The 27,305-nt window shown below is 42.5% G+C and overlaps 1 protein-coding gene across 1 annotated transcript in view; it reads right to left on the bottom strand.

Moving 5' to 3' along the window:
* MMS19 (MMS19 homolog, cytosolic iron-sulfur assembly component) overlaps nt 1-27,305 on the bottom strand; it is a 2,295,919-nt gene that overhangs the window by 2,244,416 nt on the left and 24,198 nt on the right. Inside the window, exon 2 of the mRNA XM_044055580.1 lies at nt 271-356. Coding sequence (XP_043911515.1) covers nt 271-356 — 86 coding nt within the window. The remainder of the gene's footprint in view (nt 1-270; nt 357-27,305) is intronic.

Below are 27,305 nucleotides of genomic sequence, written 5' to 3'. Positions count from 1 at the left end.
AGAGAGAAGAATGCTGGGTTTTCCCACTTGGAGATGTTGGAGGAAAAGAGAAGTTAGAAAATGCTAACCATGACATAATGGCATCAAATAAACTTCAAAGGGAGGGCTGACTTCAGAGAAAGGAACAGGACATATCTTAAAACAAACTACAGATATAACTTACCAACTCTAATTAAAAAATGGAAGGAAGATTTGTTCTTCTGAATGGGATTTGCAAAGAAAATAATGTTGAAAAGTATAAAGTTTTTAATCAGCAAGATGTGTGCTTACCAGTGCTTTTAGACCCTGCAAAACAGAAGGCACAAGTAGGTGGTGGTCTTTCAATCTATTTTCATAGAAAGCAGTTAAAACTTGCACTGTAACAAAACAAAAATTAAATTAGTACAGCAACCACAAGAGGTAAACAGTTAACACTAATGCAACCAATTTTTGAAAATAAATGACATTCTGATGCAACAAGCTGCTCTGAACTGCAATCCTTAAAACTAAAAGAACTGCAAGTTGCACACATTATCCAAGTCCAAAACAAATACCATCATACTGATTACTAACGCAGAGTGGACCAGATTTCACAAAGTACAACTCACACCTGTTACCTACAGTTAAGACCATACAGAATCAGGCACAAAGTAGTTAACTTTTTCTTGTCCACAACAGATGCAACTATTAATACACTATGGACTAGGCATTCGACTTACTGCAATGCTTCTGAATTTTGGCATTGAAACATAATACTGAAAGTAATTAGCCCAGATGTAATCATAGCTGGCCTTAGCCACAGGCCAACTAGGCGGCCATCTAGGGCACCACTCTAGCAGGGGTGCTTTTCCAGTATTTGTTTGGTGTAAGCAGACCAGGATGGGGGCACTGGGTTGTGTGGTGGGGGGTGCCATGGAGCCCTTTTGCCTAGGGCACCAGCTGACCTAAGGCCGCTCCTGGATGTAATAAGGCATTTGACACTCTTGGGTCATACTCACTTGGAAGCCACCTGTAATACCTTTCAAGCATCCTTGACTAAGTCTCTTAATTTTTCTTTTTCCCTCAAAACAATCCCCACTTTTTAACAACTCCAATGAAATAATGATTAAATTATGACAGGAAAGGCATATTAATACAAATCCTTTTTTAAAATAATCCATACCTAGAACATGTTCAGAATGTTCAGCTGTGTGCATAATTCTTAAACTAAAACAATTACATTTGTGCCTGCAAGTGCTTCTTACTCATAAAAGACCAGAAGTAGACACAGCACAAACCAACTTAGGCAGCTGTCTATGGCCAGCCTCAATCCTGAAGAAGTCAAGACATATGCCTCTGGCACAGATTTTCATCCAAGAGCAGGAGGAAGACATCAGCTCAGATGTTTGAGTTGAGGAGATCAACCCTGAATTCCAGAGAGAGTGGAAGACTTTATTGTTTTGCAGCAGAGGGCAGTGTTTCAATGCACAGGAGATTTATCACGCAAAATGGTTGGAGAATCAGTGATTATATATATATATATATATATATATATATATATATATATATATACACACACACACACACACACACACACACACACACACACACACACACATATATACAGAACAGCGTGTGTGTGTATGTGGCACGTGTATATGCACACATATATGCGGGATGTGTTTCAATCTCCAAAGGGGATTTTCTGTATTCACTGCATATGTACAACAGAAAGCCCAGATGGATTTACAGGCACAAAGAACTGGATGGACTGTTTACAGAGACCAAGAATTAGATGGATTGGGATAAATTTTCAGACACAGAGAAAATTCAAGTAAGGCAAATCACCTGAGATGACTATTAGTAACACTAGTAATTGGATGTTCACTATCTGGTTAAGTGACTTGCTCAAAGTTGCACAGTAGGCAATGAAACTAGAAAGAATCAAACCCTGTATCTTCAACTACATTAAGCAGGTCATTAAGAGCTTACAGCCTTAATCTCCTACACTAACTTTGCATCTTAATTTTCTGACAACAGTCAAGAATGACACTCATTAGAGTTTAGCACTTTGGGGTCTAAGCATTTAACAAACTGCTTCACTCACACAGTGCTCATGGGTCATCTCTGAAAATGGACACTTTGCAAAGTGGGTTTATCTGGTTAGTGCAAAAATAAAACAAAATGTTACTTAAAATGTTGTTTTGTCCAGAACTCTTGAGCAAAAAAGGTGAGAGGTATTTGTGTCTATTCCTTGTATATAATAAAAAAAAAAAAAAAAAAACATGGCTTTCTGGCAAACTGTTGGGAACTGCTGTCATTAAATAATAGCAGGCATGAGTTTCAGACTTTATATCCTTCAAAACATCCTTACTAATGCAAAGCTTTTTATTAGAGCAACTTTCTAAGCATACAAGAGAAACATTTAAAATCTGTTCCTGATGTTTGGGCTTCTGTTTCTGAACTGAGCTAAGATGTGGAGAGGGCAGGGGGGGGGGGGTTGCAATGGGTTTCTGCCCCATTATTTTTGAATGTATCCATTCACTTATACTCAAGCAGATATAGGTGGTGTGCAGTCATGCAAGTGGTTATAACTGATGGTTTAGTGTCCAAATGCTTGGTTTCATTATTTCGCTGTGAATAAACTGAGCAACATAAAGTCTATGAGTTTAATGTTAATATTTAAACTGTGAATACTTTTTTAAATGAACCTTGTTTTTTTTTGCAGGCGCACATGGATGTGAAATGCACTGTGTTGGGCTACAAGACAGTCTGGTACTTGATGCATATGAGAAAGGCTAGGAGGTGCGTTTGTAGTGCACAGCTTTATTCCCTCTGTCGTCATTTTGCTACTGAGCAACTCCGACCAGTACTCCTAGTCTGCCCTTGAAAAGGGACACTTGCATCCACTGGGCTGTCCCAAGTGTTGCAAAATTCTTTTGAGTTCTTGTACTCTTCCTATAGATGGTATTTGACTACAAGTCCCAGCACATTTTTTAGTTTAAAAGATTGCCTGACACATTTCCAATAAATGTGAGTTTCAAGGTAAGAGTTGTTTACTGTTGTTTACGTCAAGTGTTTTCACTGTGAGACTGTTTTGTTTTTGTGTACCAAGTGGCTGCCAGTGTGTCTACTGTAAAATTTTAAATAGCTCTAAATTTAGTCCAAATGTCTGTAATCGTTGTAGAAGTAAACAAAAAAAAAAAAAAGAAAAAGAAATAGAACATGCACTGACAGTGTTTTATGGCAACACAGAAAAGACAGCCAAGTAATGAGATATTAGTATTAGTGTGGGAAGGGAAAACAGCCCATAACACAGCCAAGGGCCCCATTTGATCATGATCCGACTCTGCAAAAGACATAGTACAGTTGCACAAGTTGAACTTACCATAACAGTAAATGTCTGAATGATCACCGTTCCTTAGGTATATGGGTTATATCCTGCCACGTAGCCGCTCCCACCCTCCATCTTCCCTGCTTTTTTGGGTGTATTTTTTTTATGCCGGGGTATGGAAATTTATATTTTGTTTTTCCTAGTGTTGTCCTTTCAGGGCTCACTCTGCCTCTCTCTGTTGGCAGGAAAGCTCTGAAGGGCTTCACGACCCAAACTGTCTTTTAGTCAGCTCAGCTCGAGCTATTTGACAGCTTGGGTGTGTGGAAGGTGCCCTGAAAGTTTGGAAGCTGGATGGCTGTTATACACTTGGCAGGCTATATCCCCCCCCCCCAATACAGCCAAGGCTACTGCAGCAATGATCAATATGAAGAACTTCTTGCAGTAGCTACTTAACAAAAGTGCGAGTTCTAGAATTAAAGATTTCTATAAATAAAGTGTGAAAGGCAAAGAATTACAGTGACACCACAAAACTTTTTGTAATGCCATTAAAGCATTTTTTTTTGTGGGGGGGGGGAATTCATCCTCTCCACCAAATGATGAGGGGGGCTGTGTCTGCCACAACTCCAAGATCTCCATACCTCTTATTAAGTGGAACACTTCAAGGTATTGCATTTCAGACTTTGCATACTTTCTCCTGTTCACATTTTCAGTCTTTGTTCTGTGGGTTGGCCCCAAAAAAAAAAAAAAAAAAACTTGCAGTCAGCCCTGACTAAATTCTTTATTTACCTACATATATAATCACAACTCGGTTTCTTTTTAGGTAGACAACAACTCTAAACACAGACAGAACTGTAAAAATGCTAACTACAACTACCAACATTTCAACCCAGAAACAGTTTAAAAATATACTGTAAATATTAGTCAGGACACTGCTTTTAAAGTTTAAACAGCATACAGCTATATAAATTGCAGAACATGGACATCTACAATGAAAACAGCTGTGTCTTCATCACAGAAAATGCTGGAAAACCAAAAATGTTCAGCCTCTTTCAGCAAGTGCTGATGTGACAGTAGAAAAAACTGCCTGCAAGAAATAAAATGTTGAATTTGCGGAGTTTGCATTTTTAGAGACAGTAGTACAGATAAAACTGAAGGTAAGTGGCCTTGCAAATGCCCTTGATCTACTTTAATTCTGGCAGTATCTGTGTCACCCATAAAGAAACTAAACTTCCTTCACCGTCTACCAAGAGGCAGGTATACATCAAATACAGTTGTGTAAAACTTGTTAAACACATTGCTAAAGAAACATTGATGAGGGTAAGGCAGTTCACACAGCCTACCTTGACCTAACAAAAGCGTTCAACACAATACCCCACTCGGGCATCATAGAAAAGCTCACCAGCTTAGATGTAAACCCATATGTCACAAGATGGGTTGCAAACTGGCTCAAGGACAGAACACACAGGGTTAGAGTTGCTGGTGCCATGTCAAACTCTAAGCAGGTCACGAGCGGTGTCCCACAGGGCTCAGTCCTGGGCCCCCTCTTGTTCGGCATTTATTTTTCTGAAGTGCAGGCAAACATAGGGGGATTGTGGCTGACAAAATTTGCAGATGACTGCAAACTGGGCACCATAATTGACACTCCATCAGACACAGACATCCTCTAGAAAGGTCTCATAGAAATGGATAACTGGTGCCAGAGCCATGGCCTTAAGCTAAATGCCAAAAAATGTATAGTCATACCCTTTGGGAAAAACAAGGTAACCCCTAATTACCACATAGGTGGTAATCCATTAAACATGGAAGAAGTTATCGGGGACCTGGGGACCCAAGTTGACAGTAACCTCTCTTTGACACTCACATTGCCAAAGTGGTTAGGAAGACCTTCTACATTGCCCACCTGATCATGAAGGGATTCACATCCAGATCAGGAGAGGTCATTGTACCCTGTACTCTTCACTTATCAGACCAATGATTAAGTACAACGCCCATTCGAATGTACCTTACCCGACACCTGCAGCAGTTGGAAAGACCCCAAAAGTTCCTCACCAAAAGGATAAAGGGACTCAAACATATGTCATACGATGCCCGACTGAAGAAACTCCAGCTCTATTCAGTCGCATACCGCCTGCTCAGAGGTGATCTGTGCCTGACATACAAGGCCATGTCCAACCCGAATTAATGGACATGCTCCACCTCAAAAATCGAAATCCACCAGAGCCACGAGAGCAAGAGACTTAAACCTCAACACGGATATAAATAGGACGTGCTGGAGGGACAGATTCATCACCCAGAGACTCCCTACACTATGGAACAGAATCCCAGTCCATGTGAGGCAGAGCCCCTCACTGACTCTGTTCAAGAGAAATCTTGACGAGTGGATGGGAGATCGTAGGTTTACCCCGGGAATCATCTCTGTATCACTGCTGGACAGAGGCACAGCAAACTAATGGGTATAGTATTCTCATCCTAAGGGGTGGTGAAAGCCACACACACTCTGGCTAGGCTTATAAATGTCCTAGGGCAGATAGCCTAGTATGAACCTATGAACTACTAAAACCTACAATACAAACTGACATGCCTCAAACTCTGAGCAATAAAAACCATAACAGTGGCTATTATAAATTATAGCAGGTCATAAAAAAAGGATTTTTTTTTTGAAAATATGGTCTTTGAATATTAGATCTCATGTAGTTAGTGAACAGGAATATGTATATGCATACTTCAGATATTTAATATGCATACTTTTATGCATAATTCATTTTATAAAGAAATTCAGTAAAACTAAGAGGAACAAGGCTAAATTTGGTGATAAAATCCATAGTGATATGCCTGTATAATACCACGTAAGAGGTATGCAGACTGAATCAAAATAGACAAATTTGCATTCAGCAGACCATAACAAAGAAAACCACTAAACTTCTTTTGGGGTATGAATAATAAAGAACAGCAAATGACCAGGCAGGGTTTGCATGAAGCTGAAATGTGTTAGGCCTTCTTCACACATCTATATATCATCCTCAGAATCAAATTGATACGCTTCACATTACCAGCCAGGTATTTCACAGATTCTAATGTCAGAGCATCATCTAAGTTATATGCATCATCTGACCAAATTGGGGAAAAATTACATGGTTGAAATTTGTTTGAAAGTTGACACCCCACTAAGACTGTGCCCCATTTTCATGAGAGAACTTTGTCTCAATATAATCTGTTTTTCTTGAGTTAAACAAACTGCATATATTACTGAAATTTGTTTCCTGCGTAGTCCCACTGAATCAATGGGTCAATCTCAGAGAGACTTTTGTCCCTAATGATTTTCAGCTCTGTGACTAACTCCAGAGGTAAAATGAGGAACCACTTTTTATTCAAGCAAGATACCTTATAGTCAAGCCCAGACTCTTATTTATGTACATACGTATGCAGTTATTTTGGTTTGTGTTAGAGGAACATACATTTTAGTCAGCACCAGTGAGAGGGACACAGTCCTTCCTATGACCCAGGTGACCTGAATTCAGTTAATGGCTTTAGTGTTTGAAAATGCGCGCAGGGAAGGATGGTGGTGCAGAGCACGATCCATAGTCACAATCCTTTGGAGGAGGGACAGTGCTGCAGTGGGTAATCACAGGATGGTTTAAGGTTCACCAAACCACTACCTGCCAGTATCCCTAATTAGTAAGTGCATGGGAACATTCACCTGTAGGGGAGGGCAATACGAGTCCTTGTGGTGATGCAGGTTAGCCGTTCCCTCTACTTAGGGATGGGCACTTAGAGGGGGAGGGCATTGTAAATTCTTGCAGTTATGCAGATGATCCATTCCAACCAATAAATGGGGTTAAGGATTACTACAAATGCTCTCCTTGCTAGGATACCAGGAAAATTTCCAGAAGTTTGATTGAATGACAACCCCTCCAAACACCTCTCCCATTGCTTACAGATGTATGGCCTCAAGTCTTATAAGGGAAGGCCTGATGATTGACAGAATGAGGGGTAAGAAGCACCTACAATCAACTTCTGCCTAGGCATTGTCACCCACCACCCATATGCTTTTTAATCTTCAAGAGCAATGTATCAGAATCCTACCTATCAGCATACTGTAGGGATGAATTACCTATATACTACACATTTAACCTTCATCCACAACTCAAGATGTGCAATGTGTTAGTCCAGGCATGTACTCCCAAACATATGTGCTTTAAGGACAGTTGCTAGTGAAATTTATTTCTGAAAGGCAGCTTTATTTTCCAAAGGCAGTAGTGTCATACTTTTCTCTCCCTAGAAATGACAGATGGCTTCAAGCCACTCGGTTCCCTCACCCCTTCAGCTTGATCTTCCAGACTGCTTGAGAAATGTATTACCTGAAACTGACTCAGAATGTATTCTACAATATCATAAATGTAAATTTGCCTATGTCACAAGTGATAATTCAATAAAGCTATTAAAAAAAAACAAAAAAAACAAATGTATTCTAAAATATTTTCTTGTACACTGATTGGTATGACAGTACCTAACACAGCAACAGATACTCTTGCAGCAAGTGCTAGAAAGGGCTATCATCAGTTTCACTACATTTGCTATGAGCAAGTTTTTTTTAATGCTATGAAAAGGCTCAGCAGCTGATCCAAGGGGCTACAGGCAAGGGATTAGAGAATTATGCTGTCATGTATTAGATTCCACCTACAACTGCTATTATGGAGCTTAATAAAAAGTTTGAGTGAAAGAAAGGCCTTACCCAAACTAATGGCTGGTGCCAGAAGCATGGCCTCAAACTGAATGCCAAGAAATGCATCAATATCCCCTTTGGGGAAAATGTTATCCCCACTAATTATCACATTAATAACAATGTACTAAGCATGCAATCAGTTGTGAGGGACTTGGCCACCCAGGTTGACAGCAACCTGACTTTTGACCACCATTGTTGTCTCCACTGTATGGAAGGCTTTCCACATGGCCCACCTCATAAATAAGGGTATTTCATCCAGGAAAAAGGAGGTCATAACATCCCTGTACTCCTCCCTTATCAGACTCATTAGAGTACAATGCCCCCTTCGACATGTACCTTGCCAGGCACATGCAGCAGCTGGAGAGACCACAGAGGTTCCGGACCAGGAAAATACAGGGTCTCAAACACCTATCCTATACAGATAAGCTAAAAGCCCTGTCCCTCTACTCAGACTCATACAGACTGCTCAGAGGTGACCTGTCTAGGCATACAAGGCCATTTCAAGAGACCCAGCTCTGATGGAGTTGCTGCATATCCGTAAGACAATCTCCACTTGCGCAACCTGCACGCAAGACCTTAACCTGGTCTGTGACATTAACAGAACTTGTTGGTGGGATAGATTTGTGTCTCAAAGACTCCCTCGTCTGTAGAATAGACTCCCTCTCCATGTCAAGCAGAGTATATCTCTAGACCTCTTTAAAAGGAACCTGGACGATCGGATGGGAAACAGAAAATATACCCCTGGGATCCCATCTGTGTCCCTGCTGGACAGGGGAAACAGGTGCTGACTTTGGGAGAACATGGGCAAAATTCTTGGCTAGGCTTATAAGGGCCTCCAGGCCAATAGCCTAGTATCATCCTATGAACCTATAAAAAAAAATCATTAGGGAATATGACTTACAGGTGAAGACTAGACTTTGATTTGCAATAATGAAGGGGTTTCTGGGAGCCTAGATGGGAAATATAACAAAACAGAGTAGATTTCTTAAGAAATTTATAAAAATATTTGGTATGGAAGACATGAATTCAGTAGGAACTCTGACAGAATTTACATACTTTCCCTAAAGTACAATAACTGGATTAGACCAGACAGAAATTACATTTCAAAGGAACATGAGCATTTAATTGAGAACTTTTGACACATACCAAATAACTACTTCAGATCAAGTACCAATAATTACCAAGATAAAAATGCAGGGTAGTGAATAAAGATGAGACACTGGCACTTCCCCACCTACCTGTTAAAAAGTCAGGAATTTAAGGAATAAATAGTGGAAATTATTTGTGAGTTATTAGGGAAGACAAAGTACTCCAGAAGTTATAGTTAAGGAGTAAGACAACTTGAAAGTGAAATTTAGAAACAAAGTAGAAATAAAATAAACAGAGAAAATACAGTTGTGTAAAATCTTACTATAAAAGTAGATGTCCCACACTTCAATGTTGCAGTATTCTTCATCCAAGGGATCTCCTGCCAAGGGTTGCCCAACATCTGGCCAGTATGCCAAAGTCTTCAGCTCTTATAGGTACCATACGTCACACATATGCTCCCAGTGCACGATGTAAGGCATAAAGGTGATGTATGGACCCAGATGATATGAAGGATGCCTTTAAGGAATTGTTTGACCTCAAACCTAGAGGACAAAGGAAAAGTCACGGGCAGACAAGCAGAGATACTAGATAGGTGAGCTTTAACTGACGAATATGCTAACCCAGCATGGAGCAGACCATACCAATAAGAGAGAACCAGAGGAACCTCCATAGAAAGAGGATCCAGATGGCGAGAGAGGCACCAGACACAAAACCTTTAACATTTGATAGTATTTTCTGGTAGTGGGTTTTCTGTCCTCCTGCAGAACTTAAAGCATGTCCTCAGAAACGAGGTCCCTGAAAGGGATCAAAACCCTATCACTCACAGTTGAAGACTCAGTTGAAGAGTAGGCTGGTGGGGGTGGACAAGAGATCCCTTGTCCTGTGTGGGAATATCTACCCAGTGAGGTATCTTGTGGTAACTGCCCCTGGTGAAGTAAGAGAGAAAATGGACAACCAATGGTGTCTGTGCCAAAATGGTGACATCATCAAGATTCTGGGAGAGTCTGCCTGATTTTTTTTAAACCTTTAAACACCTTTATTGAATTATCATTTCTGACGTAGGCAACTTTACATCTATATAAAAGTAGTCAAACTATATTAACAAGTTCACTTTTGCAAACATACTTCACATATATTGCCATATATCATACAACCTATGCAACATTACAAAAAATATTCAACTGCTGCCCTTTTTTCTTTTTAAACAAGAAACATCTTCATTACAGCATCACTTATGACATAGGCAATCATACATTTAAATAAATGAAAACCAACCACATGGACACAATCCTAGTTGCAAGCATTTTACATCACAAACCATACGGACATACTCCCAGTTGCAAACATTATACATCACTTATAATCTATCCAATCATTTTTGGTCAAACATTACAAAGCTCATTTAAGTCTTACCTTCTTTTTAAACCTCATTCCTCCACTGAATGTATTGCACCCACAAGTCCCATTTTTTTCATATGTAGTTTTCTCCTACCCTTTTCTAAAGATCTCAGTTTTATTTGTTTTATCTTGATTAGGATATTCAATACTTCTAGTATAGTCGTTTTACATTCCGATTTCCATTTTCAAGTAATTGCATTTTTTGGCAACCACCATAATTAGACACAGCAAGGCCTTACCATGTCTAGGCAATTCCAATTCTGATCTTAGCTCAGAAAAATCATCTCCCTCGTCACACTAATCTGCCCACCTGGCATCCCTGGCAGTGCATCCCACAGGTAATCAAAGTCCGCCAACTCACCACACTCCCAGAAATATATTCCCAATTACATTTTTCTTCCTAGTCACACCTCCAACATTTGCTGACTACCTGAGGAAAAATTATCCGGAGTCTACTCAAGGTATAAAATTATCTATGTTAACATTTCCAAGAAAAATCCTAAATCTTCTAGATTTTGTTGCATATTTAGGAGACATACATACATGTTCCCATTGTTTCTTTGTGAATTACTTATCCAATCTCTGTTCCCAATCTGCTCTAATCTCGGATTCATTCTTATAGTTATCATGCAGTATTTTATATGCTCTACTAATTATTCCTTTTTTAATAGCCAGCTTCTATTTTAAACTCTACTAAAAACTCTACCAGTACTGGTCTTTCATTTAGGACCCCCTTATTGCTTTCTCTTTGCCTATACTCCGAAATCGATCCTTGATAGGGAAGGCAATCTCTAACCTGCAGTCCAAATAAATTCTTGGTGTCTGCCCATTCTATCATCTTTCCCTTTCTAGTTATTTGCTCCCAATACATTGGTTCCTTTGCCAGTTTTCTACAATAACTTTCAGCCCCCTCTTGCCTAATGTCTATATCTTTTAGTTATGTACTTACCATAACTTCAGATGTTTGGGATCCATCTCGCCTACATTCTGACTGATGGGTTCGGAGCCGATCCCTCGGCTCCGACTCGGCACGCTTATGCTATAGAGCGAGGCCTCTAATTGGCTGAGCTATCTTTATCCCAGGATGCACCACCACTAATCCCCCAGATCTTGTTTGTCCGCATTCATGCACACATGCACAGCTTGTTTATATAACATTGTTAGATGTTTCAAGATGAAACAACAGGATTCGGACCTTCTGATATCCTCTGATCTCCAAGGAAGGGGAAGGAGGGTGGGTTATTAGAATGTAGGAGATGGATCCCAAACATCTGAAGTTATGGTAAGTACATAACTAAAAGATGTTATGTGATCCTATCTCGCCTACATTCTGACTGATGGGACAGCGTCCCTAGCACCTAAATCCCGGGTGGCTCATTGGAAAACACTCCTGAGCACTGTGGAACCAAATGAAGCTCGTCCTCTAGATGCCACATCTAATTTGTAGTGAGAAATGAAGGTGTGCGGGGAAGACCATGTAGCCGCAGCACAAATGTCACCAATAGCAAGCTTAGAATGAAATGCTACCAAGTAGCCATAGCCCTTGTAGAATGAGCCTTGACAGAGGTGGAAAGCTCTTTGTTAGAATAAATATAAGCTTGAGTAATACAGTCCCTGATCCATTTGGCAATAGTGACCTTTGTGACCGTGTTGCCCAATTTGTTTTCTGCAAAGGACACAAACAACTGATCTGTCTTCCTTGATTGTTTGGTCCTGTCCAAATAAAAACGTAACTGCCTGTGGACATCTAGTGTGTGGAAAATAAACTCCGCTTTATTGGAGTATTTTGGGAAGAAAACTGGGAGCTCTAACGACTGTTGCAAGCATAAAGTAGAACAGACTTTAGGAACAAAAGAAGGATTTGGTCTGAGGGATACCCTGTCTGTATGAAAAACCAAGTACGGGGGTTTCACTGACAAAGCTTGAAGTTCTGAAACCCTCCTGGCTGAAGTAATTGCCACTAGAAAGGCTGTCTTCCATGATAGAAACTTTAGATCACAGGTAGCTGCCGGTTCAAAGGGAAAGAAGTCAGGGCACGTAATACTATATCGAGATCCCATGGAGGTGCAGGATGAGAAATCGGAGGTCTTAATAAAGCAGCACCTTTCAAGAAGGTCTTACACAACCTGTTCCTCATTAAAGGTGGGTCTATGGATTCATGAAAATTAGAAATCGCTGCCAATTGTACTTTGATGGTAGAAACAGAAGAGCCTTGATTGAAAAGAGAGGTCAGGAATTTGAGTACTTCTGCCACGGGAGTAGAAATGGGGTCCAGGCCCCAGAGTTGAGCCCAGATAGCAAACCTTTTCCATTTGTTAGAATACAGTTTCTTCGTAGCCGACTTGTGGGCTGAAGACAATATGTGCACCACATCTGGATCCAGTGCATGTCTCCTGACTATGGTCGGAAGAGGAGGAGCCAGGCCGTCAATTTTAATGTGTGTAGGGACTGGTGTAGTAGTCCCGACTGATGAATCAGTAGGTCTGGGACCTGGTCCAGGAACCATGGACCTTCCAGAGCATGTTTCCGAAGATAGGGAAACCACACTTGACGAGGCCAGTACGGAGCAATTAAGATCATCTTGCTGCCTAAGAGAGATGCCTTTTGAATCACTCTGGGGAGGAGAGGAACTGGAGGGAAGGCATAAAGCAGTCCGGTGGGCCAAGGATGGACTAATGCGTCCATAGGGCTCTATTCCGGAGCCGGGGTTAGGGAGAAAAATTCTTTGCACTTCGCATTCAGAGGAGTCGCGAAGAGGTCGCAACACGGAACTCCCCATTCGCTGAAAATCTGCCTTTTTTTTGTAATTGTCATATTCAGAGACCATTCGTGAGGAGAGAGGATGGTTCTGCTCAACCTGTCGGCTATGACATTGGATTTGCCCGGTATGTGGGTAGCCACTAGGAAGCGTTTGGTCGAGACTGCCCATTCCCAAACTCTCATCGCTTCTCTGCAAAGAGGATAGGATCTGGTCCCTCCCTGTTTGTTCAGGTACCAGACAACTGACATGTTGTCTGAGTGAACAGCAATTACGCCCTGAGGGAGGTAATCGTGAAGGGCTCGAAGGGACAGGAGTACTGCCCTCATTTCTAGGATGTTGATGTGGAGAGGGGTCTCTACCGGGTGCCATTTGCCTTGGACTGACCTGCCCAGGGAATGCCCCCCCCACCCCGTCTGGGAGGCATCCGTGGTCAAAGTGGCCGCCGGAGGAGGAAGAACAAAGGGTCGTCCCTGGTCCAAATTGGAGGACACTAGCCACCAGCGAAGGTCCCGTTTGCAAGATTCTGTGATCCATATTAGATGATTGAGAGGGAGTTCCTGAAAGGACCACTGAGTTGAAAGAAGCCACTGGAGGATTCTCATGTGTAACCTTGCCAAGGGAACTAGGAGAACTGTGGCAGACATCGATCCCAATAGCTGTAGGACCATTCTGGCTGGGGCTTTGGACCTGGGGAGTAAGGCTTGAACCTGATTTTGAATGGTCTGAATTCTGTCTGCAGGTAGATAGACCCGCATCTGGTTTGAATCTATCTCTACCCCTATGAATCTTATTCTTTGAGATGGCCTTAACACAGACTTTGGCCAAAGGCGATTCCAAGGGAATTGCCCAGTGATATTGTGGCTTGCAGGTTCCGTAGAAGTAGATGCTTGGAGGTGGCAGTTAGGAGCCAGTCGTCTAGGTACGGAAACACCTGGAATCCTAGACTTCTCAGGTGAGCAGTCACTACTGCCAAGCATTTGGTGAACACCCTGGGGGCTGTGGTGAGACCAAAGGGCAGCGCACGGAACTGAAAATGACTGCATCCTAGGCTGAAGCGCAAGTGTCTCCTGGACGTTTGATGTATTTTGATATGGTAATACGCGTCCTTAAGGTCTATGGAGCACATCCAAACACCTTTCTCCAACAATGGGAGAATGGTTTGTAAAGTGACCATTCGGAACTTGGACTTCTTGACTGAATGGTTTAGGTTGCTTAGGTCCAAAATGGGCCTCGAGTCCCCAGTCTTTTTTGGCACCAAAAAGAATCTTGAGTAAGTCCCTAATCCAATCTGGTCTGCGGGGACCGGTTGGATGACTCCTTTTTGCAGCAGCTTTGAAACTTCTAAGGCTGCGGTATCCCGTTGACTGGGTGGCGGGTCCGGGATTCTTTTGGACTGAGGGGGGGGGGCAACAGAATGGGATGAAGTAACCTCCGGCGATAATTCGAAGCACCCATCGGTCCTGAGTGATCCCTTCCCAGGCCTTCAGGTGCTTCGAAAAACGACCCCCGACTGGCTCCGGAGCAGCACAGTCGGGCAATCCCTCAGGGACTATGAAAAGCTGAAGAGCCACGAAAGGACTCGCGGTCTCCAGTGTTGCGAGTGCCTCTGCCGCCTCTGGGACGGCGTCTTCCTGATGAATTTCCCCCTCCTCTGCCTCTGGAGGGGGAACCTTCCTGCTGAGAGGGGTAAGACTTCTGAGATCTACGGAACCACATCTTCCCTCCTCTTTTAGCCTTGGGATAAGGCCGAAAGGGAGTGGAAAATCGTGCCCCTACGGCAGTCAGAGTCTTACCCTCCTGTTCACAGCGGGTAAGTGTGTCTTTCACCTTGGGCCCAAACAGGGAGCACCCATCAAAGGGGGCGTCGGCGAATGAAGACTTGAAAGCCTCCGCGAAATGACACAGGCGGAGCCAGGCTTGTCTCCGTAGAGCAATGCCTGTACCCGTCGCTCTACTCGCCCCTTCGGCCGCATACGAAATGAGCCTCATGGACGAGTTCGAAATGGACGACATCGTAGCCAGCTGAGAACCAACCATCTGGGCCAGCTCCTCAGGCAGGTTACCTAAGAGGGTATCGGATAGCTCCTTAATCAGATCTCTCTGGAATCTCGTAAAGTGCGTCAGGTAGTTCAGAGACCTCAAAGTAAAGGCCGCTGAACTAAGGGTGCGCTTACCGTACCGATCCATGCTCCTAGACTCCTTATTAGGAGGATGGACGGACGTAGAAGCCTCTGCTACATCTTGCTGGGTAGCAGATGCCACCACCATAGCATCCACAGCCACACCTTTCGTAAGGAACTCTCTATCTGGGGGCGCCGAAAGAAATTTGTTTGGACGAGCGGGCACCGGTTCCACAGAGTCTGGGTGTTCCCACGCTCTTCGACAGATCAAATCCTAGAGCTCGTCGAAGGGCAGAGACACCCAGGAGGCGGAGGGCTGAGCCCCGAAGGCCTTCAGGAACACCGACTCATCAGCAGAGGGAGGTTTGGACTGCCAGCCGCCTCGTTGTTTTAGGGCTTCCAGGATGTCTGCAAAGGAGACATCATCCGAGGACGACTTGGGGGACCCCTCTGCATCATCGAGATCGGTGTCAGATGTCAAAGACTCGTCAGGGGAGTCAACGTGCTTCCTCTTGCACGTTTTCTTCCTGGGAGGTTCTTCCGAAGAGGCTTCAGAAGGACCTCCAGGAGGGGGAGAAACCCCAGCGGGGGTAACCTGAGGCCCAGGGGCTCCGCTGTCTGTGGACAGGGGGACTGCCAATGACCCAGTCTCCAAATGTAGGGAAGGAGCTGGGGAAACTGTGGAGGTAGCCAATGAAGATTTGGCTAGAGCACTCCTCATAGCCCTGAAGGCGGGACCACCAGAATCCTGGGAAGGTCCCCCCTCCGTGGCCATGACAGTGGACGGTACTACCGCCGCCGACGCACCAAGAGGGAGACTTGGGACCGAAAGCATCAATCCCGAAGCCTCCCCCCCAGGGCCGAAGGAAGAAGTCCGTGCACTGAACTCCGACCCGAGCCGGAGTCGGAGCAAGGGTCGGGCCTGACCCTAACACCTCCACTGGTTCCACCAACACCTGCTCCAACGGTGCCGCAGCTGTTGGAAGAGGAAGTACAATAGGGGAGTGGACCATCGGCTCTGAAGCCAACTGGGCTGGAGCCGAAACCATCTTTTGGAACACCGGAGACTGGAAGAGTCGAAGGAGCACCCTGTCGATGTCCGAATCAGACATCCTGGATGATCTCGAGGATACCGATCGGGCCCGAACTGATTTCTCCATTGGCTCCGAAGGGCTCAGGGACCGGCTCCGAAAGGACTCAACAATTATCAGCTCCGAGGAAACCTTCAAGGAAATTTCCCTCGGCGCCGATAAGGACTTCGGCTCTCAGGGGGAAGAGTCTGAGCCGATGACCCTTATCGGCTCCAATATCAGTGGAGCCGATGAGGGTGACCCGCCTCTCGATGCCCCAGACCTCAGCTCCGAAACCAGAGGGGTCGAGGCTGGAGGCATCGAGGCAGACCGTTCCGACCTCGGCTCCGAAGTCCGTGGAACCGATGGAGAAGTCTGCTTAGCTTTCTTAGCCGTCGGTTCCGACTGACTGGTCGGAGCCGGCGCTTTCCTCTTCTTAGAAGGAGACGGAGAGGAAGATAAAGCCTCCTCAAAAGAAGGCTTGATTAATCCTTTGAGGATTAATTTGTTTTTCCTCTCCTGGAGGACTCGGGAGGAAAACGCATGGCATACACTGCACGATTCTTGCAGATGTTTGGCGCCAAGACAATAGACGCACGTGGAGTGGTCGTCCGTTATGGACATTTTGAACCCACACCTCGTGCACTTTTTAAACCCGGAGGGTTTATGTTCTTTAGACATAGTCCTACAAGAAAAACAGACCACAACAGCAAACTTAAGGGTTTGACACACAGGAACAATAAGTATGCCACTAACTCAGAATATTAACACTGAAAAACTTTTTTTTTTTTTATACACACAGAAGCGAAAGAGAAAGGGGAAACAAGGAGGGTCAAGACCCTCTAACTCAAACGGGTACTTGACCCACACACAACCACTGAGAAGTAGTAACCACAGGAAGGCCCTCTAACTTAAACGGAACCTTCTCTGACAGGAAATTATACTAAAAATTCAATCAAACTGCCAGAAACACACTCGTACACAAAGAATAGCCGTTAAAACAGCTTTTGGGTTTAAATGAAGCAAATACTGACAGGAAAAAAGACTATATATATAGTACTTAGCCCAGCCAATGTTGAGACCACGTCCAAGCTCTGTAAGCGGCAAACGAGATCTGGGGGATTAGTGGTGGTGCATCCTGGGATAAAGATAGCTCAGCCAATTAGAGGCCTCGTTCTATAGCATAAGCGTGCCGAGTCGGAGCCGAGGGATCGGCTCTGAACCCATCAGTCAGAATGTAGGCGAGATAGGATCACATAACATCCCTAATTGCAGTCATCCCTATCGGCAGAATCTTCTTTCTCCATTCCTGAGTTGGCTTTGTTCATACAAAACTTTCTGCTACTTTACAGATACAATACTCTGTATGATTATTGTTATTCTCCTTTAAGGCCTGCATCCAAAATCCCAGTCTCCTATTGTTTCTTGAGCTTCCCCCCACAGTTTCATCATCATCCCTTTCCACTTTGAACTATAGGTTTCTGCCTGTGCTAGGTATAGGAGGCTTAACTGTGTAGCTCTGAAATACCCCTTCAAATCATGTAATCCCAATCAGCTCTGACCTACTGGAAAAGTCGGTTTATCCCACTTAACTCTTTCCATTTTCCCCTCCCAGATAAAGTCCTTCAGGTCTTTATTAATTGCTATTCACAACTTCTCCTCTGGTTGATAAAAACATGCCTGACCTCTGTGCAAGACTAATGGGACTGAAAACATTTTAATAGCTGGTATCTTACTATCCATTATCCATGTACAAAAACTGAGAAAATGGAAGCTTTGGTATTAACTTTTGTTTAGTCTCTTTCCACATATCCTTAGCTGCCACACCAGAATCATTTTAATCCATACTCCTAAATACTTAATTTTATCATGTCCCCATAAATATGGACATTGCTGGACCAATTCATATGTTGGTACATAATTTACCACTACTGCCTTTGTTTTAGCTTCATTAATTTTGTATCCCGAAAAGATACGAAACAGTCTCTAAATGTTCCACAACACTGTAATGTCTCTTTCTGATTTTGTGAGGTATAAAATATCATCTGTAACTAGAACCATCTTTTCTTGACTACCATACCAATTATATCCTTGAATTTCTGAGCCCATTATTTTCTTTGCCAATGGTTCTAAATATAATGCAAATAAAGGGGAAACATGACAACCATGCCTGGTTCCTCTGCTCAAGCAGAAATTATTAGAGAGGACCACATCCAACCTTATAATTTTTTCAGGAAATGCAAATGCTTCCATTGCCCTCCTAATAAAGTCCCAGCTTACTCTGTCAAATGCTTTCTCTGCATCAAGACCCACTAACAATTCTATTTTCTTACATTCTGCTTCTCTCTGGTCATCAATGTTCTGTTAATGTTGTCAGATGCTTGTCTACCTCCACAAATCCACAAAGATCAATATCTATCAATTATGGCATCACTTTTGTCATTCGTTTAGCAATTATAGACATGAACACTTTATAATCATGGTTTAGTATTGAAATGGGGCTGTATGAAGCTGGATCTGATGGATCTTTACCCTCTTGAGGTATTACAGCTACCACTTTCTTCTAGGATGTTGGTACTTTACCACTTACAATACTGTTAAACACAGCCTTCCAGATCATTATCAGTTTTTTCCCTCCTAGCTTCCACACTTCCACAAGAATACCATCTATTCCTAGGGACTTTCCTGCATATTGGTTATACACCACAATTTTAATCTCATCTCCTCCTATCCTAACCATTAGTAAATGAGCCTCATCTATCTTTAACCTTGGCATTTTTAATTTTTCCATAAACATTTATATTTGTATCTTTTTTTGATTAACATATTTCGCTGCTTTATACAGATTTTCACAGAATTACCAAAATATTTCTAATACCTCCACAGGATCTCTTGTTATCTTCCTTGTTATAGGCCCCCTGAGCTTGGCAACAGTCCTTTCTACTTTCTGTTGCATGAACCGTTGTGCTAAAAGTTTTTGTGCTCTAGTGTTATCAAAAACAGTTGCTTAAGGGCAATATTTCTAAACTTGTATATACTATTCAGGTAATCCCTTACTTTCTGCTTAGAATTCTGCAGTTGATCATCTTGTTCTGTGAGAGTCCCCCTATCCTGCAATACTTTAACATGTCAGTCTCTCTAAACAACTTGTTACTTCTTAACCATAGCTCCCTTTCATTTCCACACTAGTTTTAAACTCCACCTTAATTTTATCCAACTCCCTAGCTATATTTTCAGAAGCAATTTCAATCCTCATGAATAGCTCCTGAATAATCTCCACTAAACATTCCTTAAATTCCTTTTTCAACAGAAAGGTGGGAAAGTACTAGTGTTTCATTTTTATTTCATTACCCTGTGTTTTTATTTTAATTATCATTGGCACATGAATTGAAATAGTTACTGGGTGTATATCAAGACCTTCAACTAAATGCAGATGTTACTGTGAAATGTAAATTCTGTCTACCCTAGCCCACTTTTTATAACTGAGGGAATAATATATAAATTCACTCAGAGCTCCTATAACTGAAGTCACATCTTCCATGCCAAATATTTTCATACATTTCTTCAAAAATCTACTCTCCTTTGTTATACCTTCCCTTCTGGGCCCCCCCAGACACATCTTCACTGCTGTAAATCAAATGCCAGTCCCCACCTATAAGTAATATTCCTTGCTGAAAAGTGATTATTTCTCCCACAATTTTCTGCGGAATATAAATGCATGCCAGTGTAATCCTCCTCCCTTGCCAGTAGCACCTTAGCACTACAAATCTGCCATTATCTTTTTTTATACTTTTCTATCCCTACTGAAGCTCCTCTTCCAATTAATATAAATACTCCTCTTTTCCATTCTCCCAGATATTCCACTGAATAACCATCCTGAAAAAGCCTTTCTTTATCAAATTCATATGCAAGTTATTTCCAAGGGCATCTTTTGTAACATAGCTATATGCACTCTACATTTTTAATATAGTTCATTATTCTTTTTTTGTATGTATGACACCACTGACATTTAAAGACATTACAGAAAGCATCATTATATCAAAAGGTTATTATTCCCACCTTTTCTGTTAAATGTCTAGTTAAAGCTTTTGTGTTACATGCATACACTGGTAGGTTGAACTTTTACATAGTTGTTTCTTGTCATATCCATTCGAGTCTATATCACATCTTACAAAAATTTTTGTTTTATTGAAAGCCCTTCAAAAATACACCCTATAACCTATTATTTTAATACTAACACACAAAACTATGTACATCTTCAAAGATTGAAGGTTTAACCCACTAACAGAAACAAATGTCCGAAACTAACAGACACACTCACAAATCTGAGTTAACCTAAAAGAAAGCTTGTCAATGCTAAGAAGCATGGTGCAGCCTGTGCTTCTAAGTGCTAACTGGTTTTGTCTTATCTTTATAGCTCTCCCAGCTGGGAAATCCCCTGAATGCTTTCACAGAACATGATATCCTAGCCAGTGTTTCTTTTCTACTTTTTTCCCCAGCCAATCACTCTCTACCAGACTGTAACCAATTTATCTTTACCAGATTGTCTCCATGGAGACATAAGAAATAGACAACCAATTTATCATTATCAGGTTCTCTCCATGGAGACATGAGGCTCGGATACAGAACTGTTACTAAAGAAAAGAAAAGAATAACAGCACCTATTTAAAATCCCCATTACACATAAAAATAATTGAGAAAACAACTTTATAGAATGCAAAGAAAACCATACACCACAAAAAGAGTACTATTAAGAAAAAATGTTTTCTTTACTTGGTGTTAACTTTCTCCCCTCCCCAAAGCATTTTTCTGAACATTAATGACAAAGTAGGTATATACTTTAGAGTCCTCCACAAGTCCAACAAATTCTGAAAAAGTCTAATAATTCCAGATTTTCTTGTTCTGTCATATTTCACAAATATAATTATTACATTGTAAGCCCACATTGATTTACTGATTTTATTACTGTTCTTCTCCATCTCCAAAATCCTGCCTCTGTTTCATTTCCAATGTACTCTCAATTCTTCTAGTCAACTCTTGTGCTGCCTTCCTTCTCTCCAACATTTTTCTTTGAAACAGTGAAAAAGGTTTCACAGGTACAGTCTCTGTGGTCTTTATTACCAGAAGAAGAAGCAGAATCTCCTCCTGTTCCACAGATCACCGTTTTGTTGGACAAACTTCTGTATTTCCTCCTTAGCATGTATTTCACCAAAAAATTATTTTGTCCCTCCAGAGAAAAATACCTCGAAGACCACTGGATACAGCAGTTTGCATTTCACACCTGCTTCTCTACATTCCCTGAATAGTGGAATGAATTTATTCCTCTTCTGATTGGTGTACAATGATTAATCGGTCTCCACAAACACTCCGATGTCTCCCACTTTTAGTATTTTGTCCTGCTGCCAAAGTTTTGTCTGAATCAACTCCTTCATAGGTTCATAGGTTCATACTAGGCTATCTGCCCGAGGGCATTTACAAGCCTAGCCCATAGTTTTGTGGCTTACGCCACCCCTTTAGTATGGGGAACTATACCCATTATTTTGCTGTGCCTCTGTCGAGCAGTGACACTGAGGTAATCCCTGGGGTATATCTGCGATCTCCCATCCATTGGTCAAGATTTCTCTTGAACAAGGCCAGCGAGGTGCTCTGCCTCACATATAGCGGGATTTTGTTCCACAGCAAAGGGAGTCTTTGGGTGATGAATCTATCCCTCCAGCACGTCCTATTAATAGCCGTGTCGAGGTTTAAGTCTCCCGCCCTTGTGGCTCTGACGGATCTAGATTTTTTGAGGTGAAGCATATTCATCAAATCTGGGTTTGACATGGCCTTGTATGTCAGGCAAAGGTCACCTCTGAGCAAGCGGTAAGCGACTGAATAGAGCTGGAGTTCTTTCAGTCGGGCAGCATAGGACAGATTTTTGAGACCCTTTATCCTTTTGGTGAGGAACTTTTGTGGCCTCTCCAGCTGCTGCAAGTGTCGGGTCAGATACATTCCGAATGGGGCATTGTACTTGATCATTGGTCTGATGAGTGAAGAGTATAGGGAGACTATGACCTCCCTTGATCTAGATGTGAATCCCTTCATGATAAGGTGGGCAATGTAGAAGGTCTTCCTAACTACTTTAGCTACATGGGTGTCGAATGACAGGCTACTGTCAACCTGGGTCCCCAGGTCCCTGATAACTTCTTCTGTGCTCAGTGGATTGCCACCTATATGGTAGCTAGGGGTAACCTTGTTTTTCCCGAAAGGTATGACTATGCATTTTTTGGTATTTAACTTTAGGCCATGGCTCTGGCACCAGTTATCCGTTTCTGTGAGACCCTTCTGAAGGATATCTGTGTCAGATGTGTTTTCGACTACGGCGCCCAGTTTACAGTCATCTGCAAACTTTGTCAGCCATAACCCTCCTGTGTTTGCTTGTACTTCGGAAAAGTAGATGCCAAACAAGAGTGGGCCCAGGACTGAGCCCTGTGGGACACCACTTGTGACAGGCTTTGAGTCTGACATGGCGCCAGCAACTCTGACCCTGTGGGTTCTGTCACTCAGCCAGTTTGCAACCCATCTTGTGATGTATGGGTTAACATTTAAGCTGATGAGATTTTCCAATGATACCCGAGTGGGGCATTGTATCGAAGGCCTTCGCCAGATCGAGGTAGGCTGTATGGACTGCCTTTCCCTCATCAATGGCTTTGGTGACTGTTTCGAAAAAGTCAACCAAGTTTAAAAGGCATGATCTGCCTTTGACAAAGCCAAACTGGGTTGGATCCAAAGTCTGCAAATTCCCTATGTCTTTATTTATGAGGTCCATTATGATCCTCTTCATGGCTTTGCAGATAAGGCTTGTCAAGCTAATGGGCCGGTAATTTCCAGGGTCGGTGGAGGCACCGCCTTTGTGAAGTGGGACCACAGTCGCAGTGCGCCACTCCTGGCGTATCCAGAGGTGAGACTATGATTAAACAGCTGTCCTAGCTGTGGGTTTAATTCCTCGTTGAGTTCGTGGAGCACACAGCCGGGGACACCATCAGGTCCCCATGGATGCTGTGTTTTTTGCTTTGGAGAGAGCAGTTCTCACTTGGGCGTTAGAGATGTTTGGGGGGCTGCAATCGTTTGGTATAGATATCTCTCCTTTTGGGGAGGGGAGAAGTTTGCACTGAACCTGTCAGCCAGTATGTTGGCAATGTCTGTAGGATCAGTAATCTTCACATCATTTTGAACTAGTTCTGAGCATATCTGGGAGTTTCCTCCCAGGTTTCTAACATAGCTAAAGAAGGCCTTATGATTGTCTTTTGAGTCTTTAGCTATTTTTCTCTCAAAATTTGCTTTGGATGATTTTATGAGAGCTCTTAGGTTTTTACTTATAGTGATCAAAGGTGTCTTACCTTTTAAGGATTTTGCTCTATCTTGTAGTAGCTTCCTCCTTTTGTTGTAGAGTTTGTTTATGGTTGGGGTCCACCAGACTGGACGCTTGCCTTTGGTACAAAGAGTCTTTGTTTTGCTTGGGATTGCCTTATCCATGCAGTCCTGCAGGTGCTGGTAGAAGGCATTTGTAAGTGATTCAGCGGCTTGAGTACTGTTTTCTGCCGGCTCGGGGGCCTTAAAGGAGACCACACTAGTCTTTAGAAGTGTGAAGTCGGCTTTCGAGAAGTTCTTTACTGTGGTCTTTTTTATTTCAGGTGGGGGTGGGATGAGGACCTCCAGCGAGATTAGTTTGTGATCTGATCTCACCAGTGAGGGGTATACTTCCGGTGTTGAACGTTGTGCTCCCATGTTCCTGCTGATAGGATTGCATCTTTACTATTAAAGGTCTAGGTTGCTTTCTCATAGCCAGGTTTGGAGCATACATACGATGTGCCCTTTCAACAACTCCAGCTGTGGAATACCAGTCCAGTTCCTTATTTGTGCTTTCATAAAATTAATGCAGTCTGTTCCATCAAGCTTCTCTAGTATAGCTGCAAATTTCAGGTTTTCCCTATGTTCTCTGGCCTCTAATTCTATTTTATTTATTTATTTTACATTTGTTGACCGGGAATGTCTGACTGAGCCAAAGCCCTTTTCAGCAGAGGCTCGGGGAGAAAAGCTCCAGTACATACATATAACATTTAGTCATTGATTACAGATATTCTACAAGTGGCATTTTTGAGAGTTTACAGATTACATTTTGTCATTGTATAAATATTATTTAAGTAGAAAAAATGTTAAAAACAGCAAGATTACAGTAATAACAATTTTTAAAAAGTAGTAGTATAAAAAAGCAAACTTAGGAGTAAAAAAAGGTGTTTTTTTTTTTTTTGCAATTTACCTGACAGGATACAGTACAGATACAATGAAGAGGAAGACTATGATTAGGGAAGTGAAGCAGAGAGTTCTTCGAGGAGGGTTAGAGCATTGGCAGATCCATTTGAAATATTATTTTAGAGTTAGTTTAAATTGTTTGGGATGTGTGTTCTAATTTCGAGGGGAAGTTTGTTCCATTCAATAGAGGTATGGTAGCTGTATACGTTACATCCTGCTTTTGATTTGGGCTTATAGATTTTTAAGAGGTCTTGGGAAGCGCTTCGGAGGTTTCTTGAAGGAGCATAGTGAGAGATGATAGACTGTACGGCTGGACAGAAGGATGGCTGGTAAAGAATTGAGTATATGGTTTGGGGCTGAGAGAAGAGGGGGAGGTGGGGTAGTTCTAGCCAGTTTAAATATCTTAGAGAGACAGTGGTGGGATCTATAGCATTGTTGGGTTGCAAATCTAGCTACTTTGTGATATGTAGTCTCAAGTCAAGTAAGCAAAGAGGAGTTAAGGTTGGTGAGGATTTGTGAGCAATATGTTAAGCAGTGAAGAAGGTAGGCATGAGTGTGGGCTATTCTGATTTCATGAGTAAGAAATTTGTTATTTCTATATAGAAGACCTAATTTAAAGTGAGTTTTCCTGATGCAATTATTTATGTGGATTATTTTTTGAAACAGGTCTTCCTGAGGTCTCATTCAGCCAGCCTTTTCTTCATTTCACCATCTGGTTTTTTGCAGCTGTATTTTACCTCATCTGACTATCTGTTTAAAATTTCTTCCATTCTCCAATCTTTTGTTGTTCATGTTGTACTTCATCAGTGTTTTATTCATTTAAACCAGGTCTGCGTACAGTTGTCTTATACTTTCCTGTAGGTGACTGAAGTCATGTCTGCATGTTGCACTGCTTTTTGCTGAAGAGTTGCAGATCCTTCCCCAGTAAGTGTTTCTTCCTCACTTTTTGTAGCTGATTTTTTCCAGGTAGTCTGTATTACTTTTTTTTTTCCTGGCATCCAGGCAGTACACTTACTAGCCAGTTACAGAAATTTACCCATAAACACAAAAGTCTACTGGCCATCTCTTTTGAGTTTCTGCTTTCACACTGGGAGTGCTACAGTTAAGCTGTTATTCAATATGCATCCATCTTGGAAGTTCCCCAAGTTCTGCCTGATCTTTTGCAAAGCTCTTGGCAAGAGAGGAAGGGGTGAGCATACAGAAACATCCCCTTCCAGGGAAAAGGCTTTCCAAGTTAGAGGACTTGGGGTTCTGAAACAGAAGGGAGGCAGTTTTGTTGATATTGACAACCTCTGATGAGAAGACCAGAGACCTTGCACCCCACATAATGTCTGAGGCATCTGTAAAAATCTCCTGAGTGGGCATTGGAGGATAAAAAGGAAGCCGTGAATTAAGAAAGTTGATGAATCCAGCATTGAAGCTCAATCTTTAGACAGGAAGAAAAGGAACAGGGAAATTCAGGGGGGGTGTCAATGTTGGGACCACTACTATTTGAGTTACCAAATATTCTCATATGGTGCATGGCAAGAGAGAGCACAGGAATGGTGCAGGCTATGAATCCCAGAACCCTTTGAAATTCCCTGGCCATGACAGACTGCAGAGGAAAAAGAGACTGGAAAAAAGCTGGTCAGGGACAGAACCTTGTCAAGATGAAGAGAAGCCAGCATGGGAATGGTGTGAAGCTTGCATCTGAGGAAAACATGGTCCTGGGAAGGCATCAGAACTGATTTCTGGAGTTTTATGGTGAAGAAGACAGCCAGTAAACTGGAGATCCTGCAATAAGCAGAGGGAAAATGTGACTGCCTCAAAGCCTGCAAAAAACAATGATAGGTAAAGGCATTTGATGAATACTCTTGGGGCAGTAGAAAGGCAAAAGGGCAAAGCAGGGAACTGAAAATGCAAGGAAGAAACAGAGAAATATAAACATTTCCTGAATAAAGGAAGAATAGGAATGTAAAGGTATGCATTCTTGAGCTCCAGAGACACAAGAAAGGCCTGGCTGGGAAAGCAGAACAGGAAACAGTGTCTGAAGGTACAACCTCTGAAACGAAGGGATCTTGAGAAAGGTGTTAAAAGAAACATCTAGAACTGGTCTCCATGTACCCTTCTTCACAGGAACCAGGAAGATCCTGGAGTAAAACCCTTTCCCCATCTGGGTGGGAGGAATGGGCTGAATGGTCCCCTGATCCAAAAGAGACTGCAGAAAGTACAGTTTTGTACCTACCATAAATGTAGATGTCCGATAGGCATGCATCTGCAGTCCTTACAAATGGGTTGTCCTGTCGTCAGGCAGCCCTTCGGTCGGCCGGATTCCAAAGTCTGGGTCTGGCCTCGGCTGGTGTCGCACTTCACCCGACGTCATAGCTGCAGTTCTTCGGGTATAAAGGCATCAGCCGACGCCATTTTCCTCAGTGTTTCTTGCCCCAGATGCCAGGAGCCCTCTAGGAAGGCTAAATTTGGATAAATGCAAATGGTTCCAAATAGTAGAGAGCAAACAAAAAAATAAGCATGTATGTACATATATACAAACGAATACACCATAATGGATTCCCCCAGCTTG

This window comes from Protopterus annectens, chromosome 14.part0 (genome assembly GCF_019279795.1).
Source record: "Protopterus annectens isolate FY-2018-M chromosome 14.part0, PAN1.0, whole genome shotgun sequence".
Classification (NCBI taxonomy): domain Eukaryota; kingdom Metazoa; phylum Chordata; order Ceratodontiformes; family Protopteridae; genus Protopterus; species Protopterus annectens.
The sequence above is the reverse complement of the archived record's forward strand: the minus strand, read 5'-3'. Positions and strand labels throughout refer to the sequence as shown.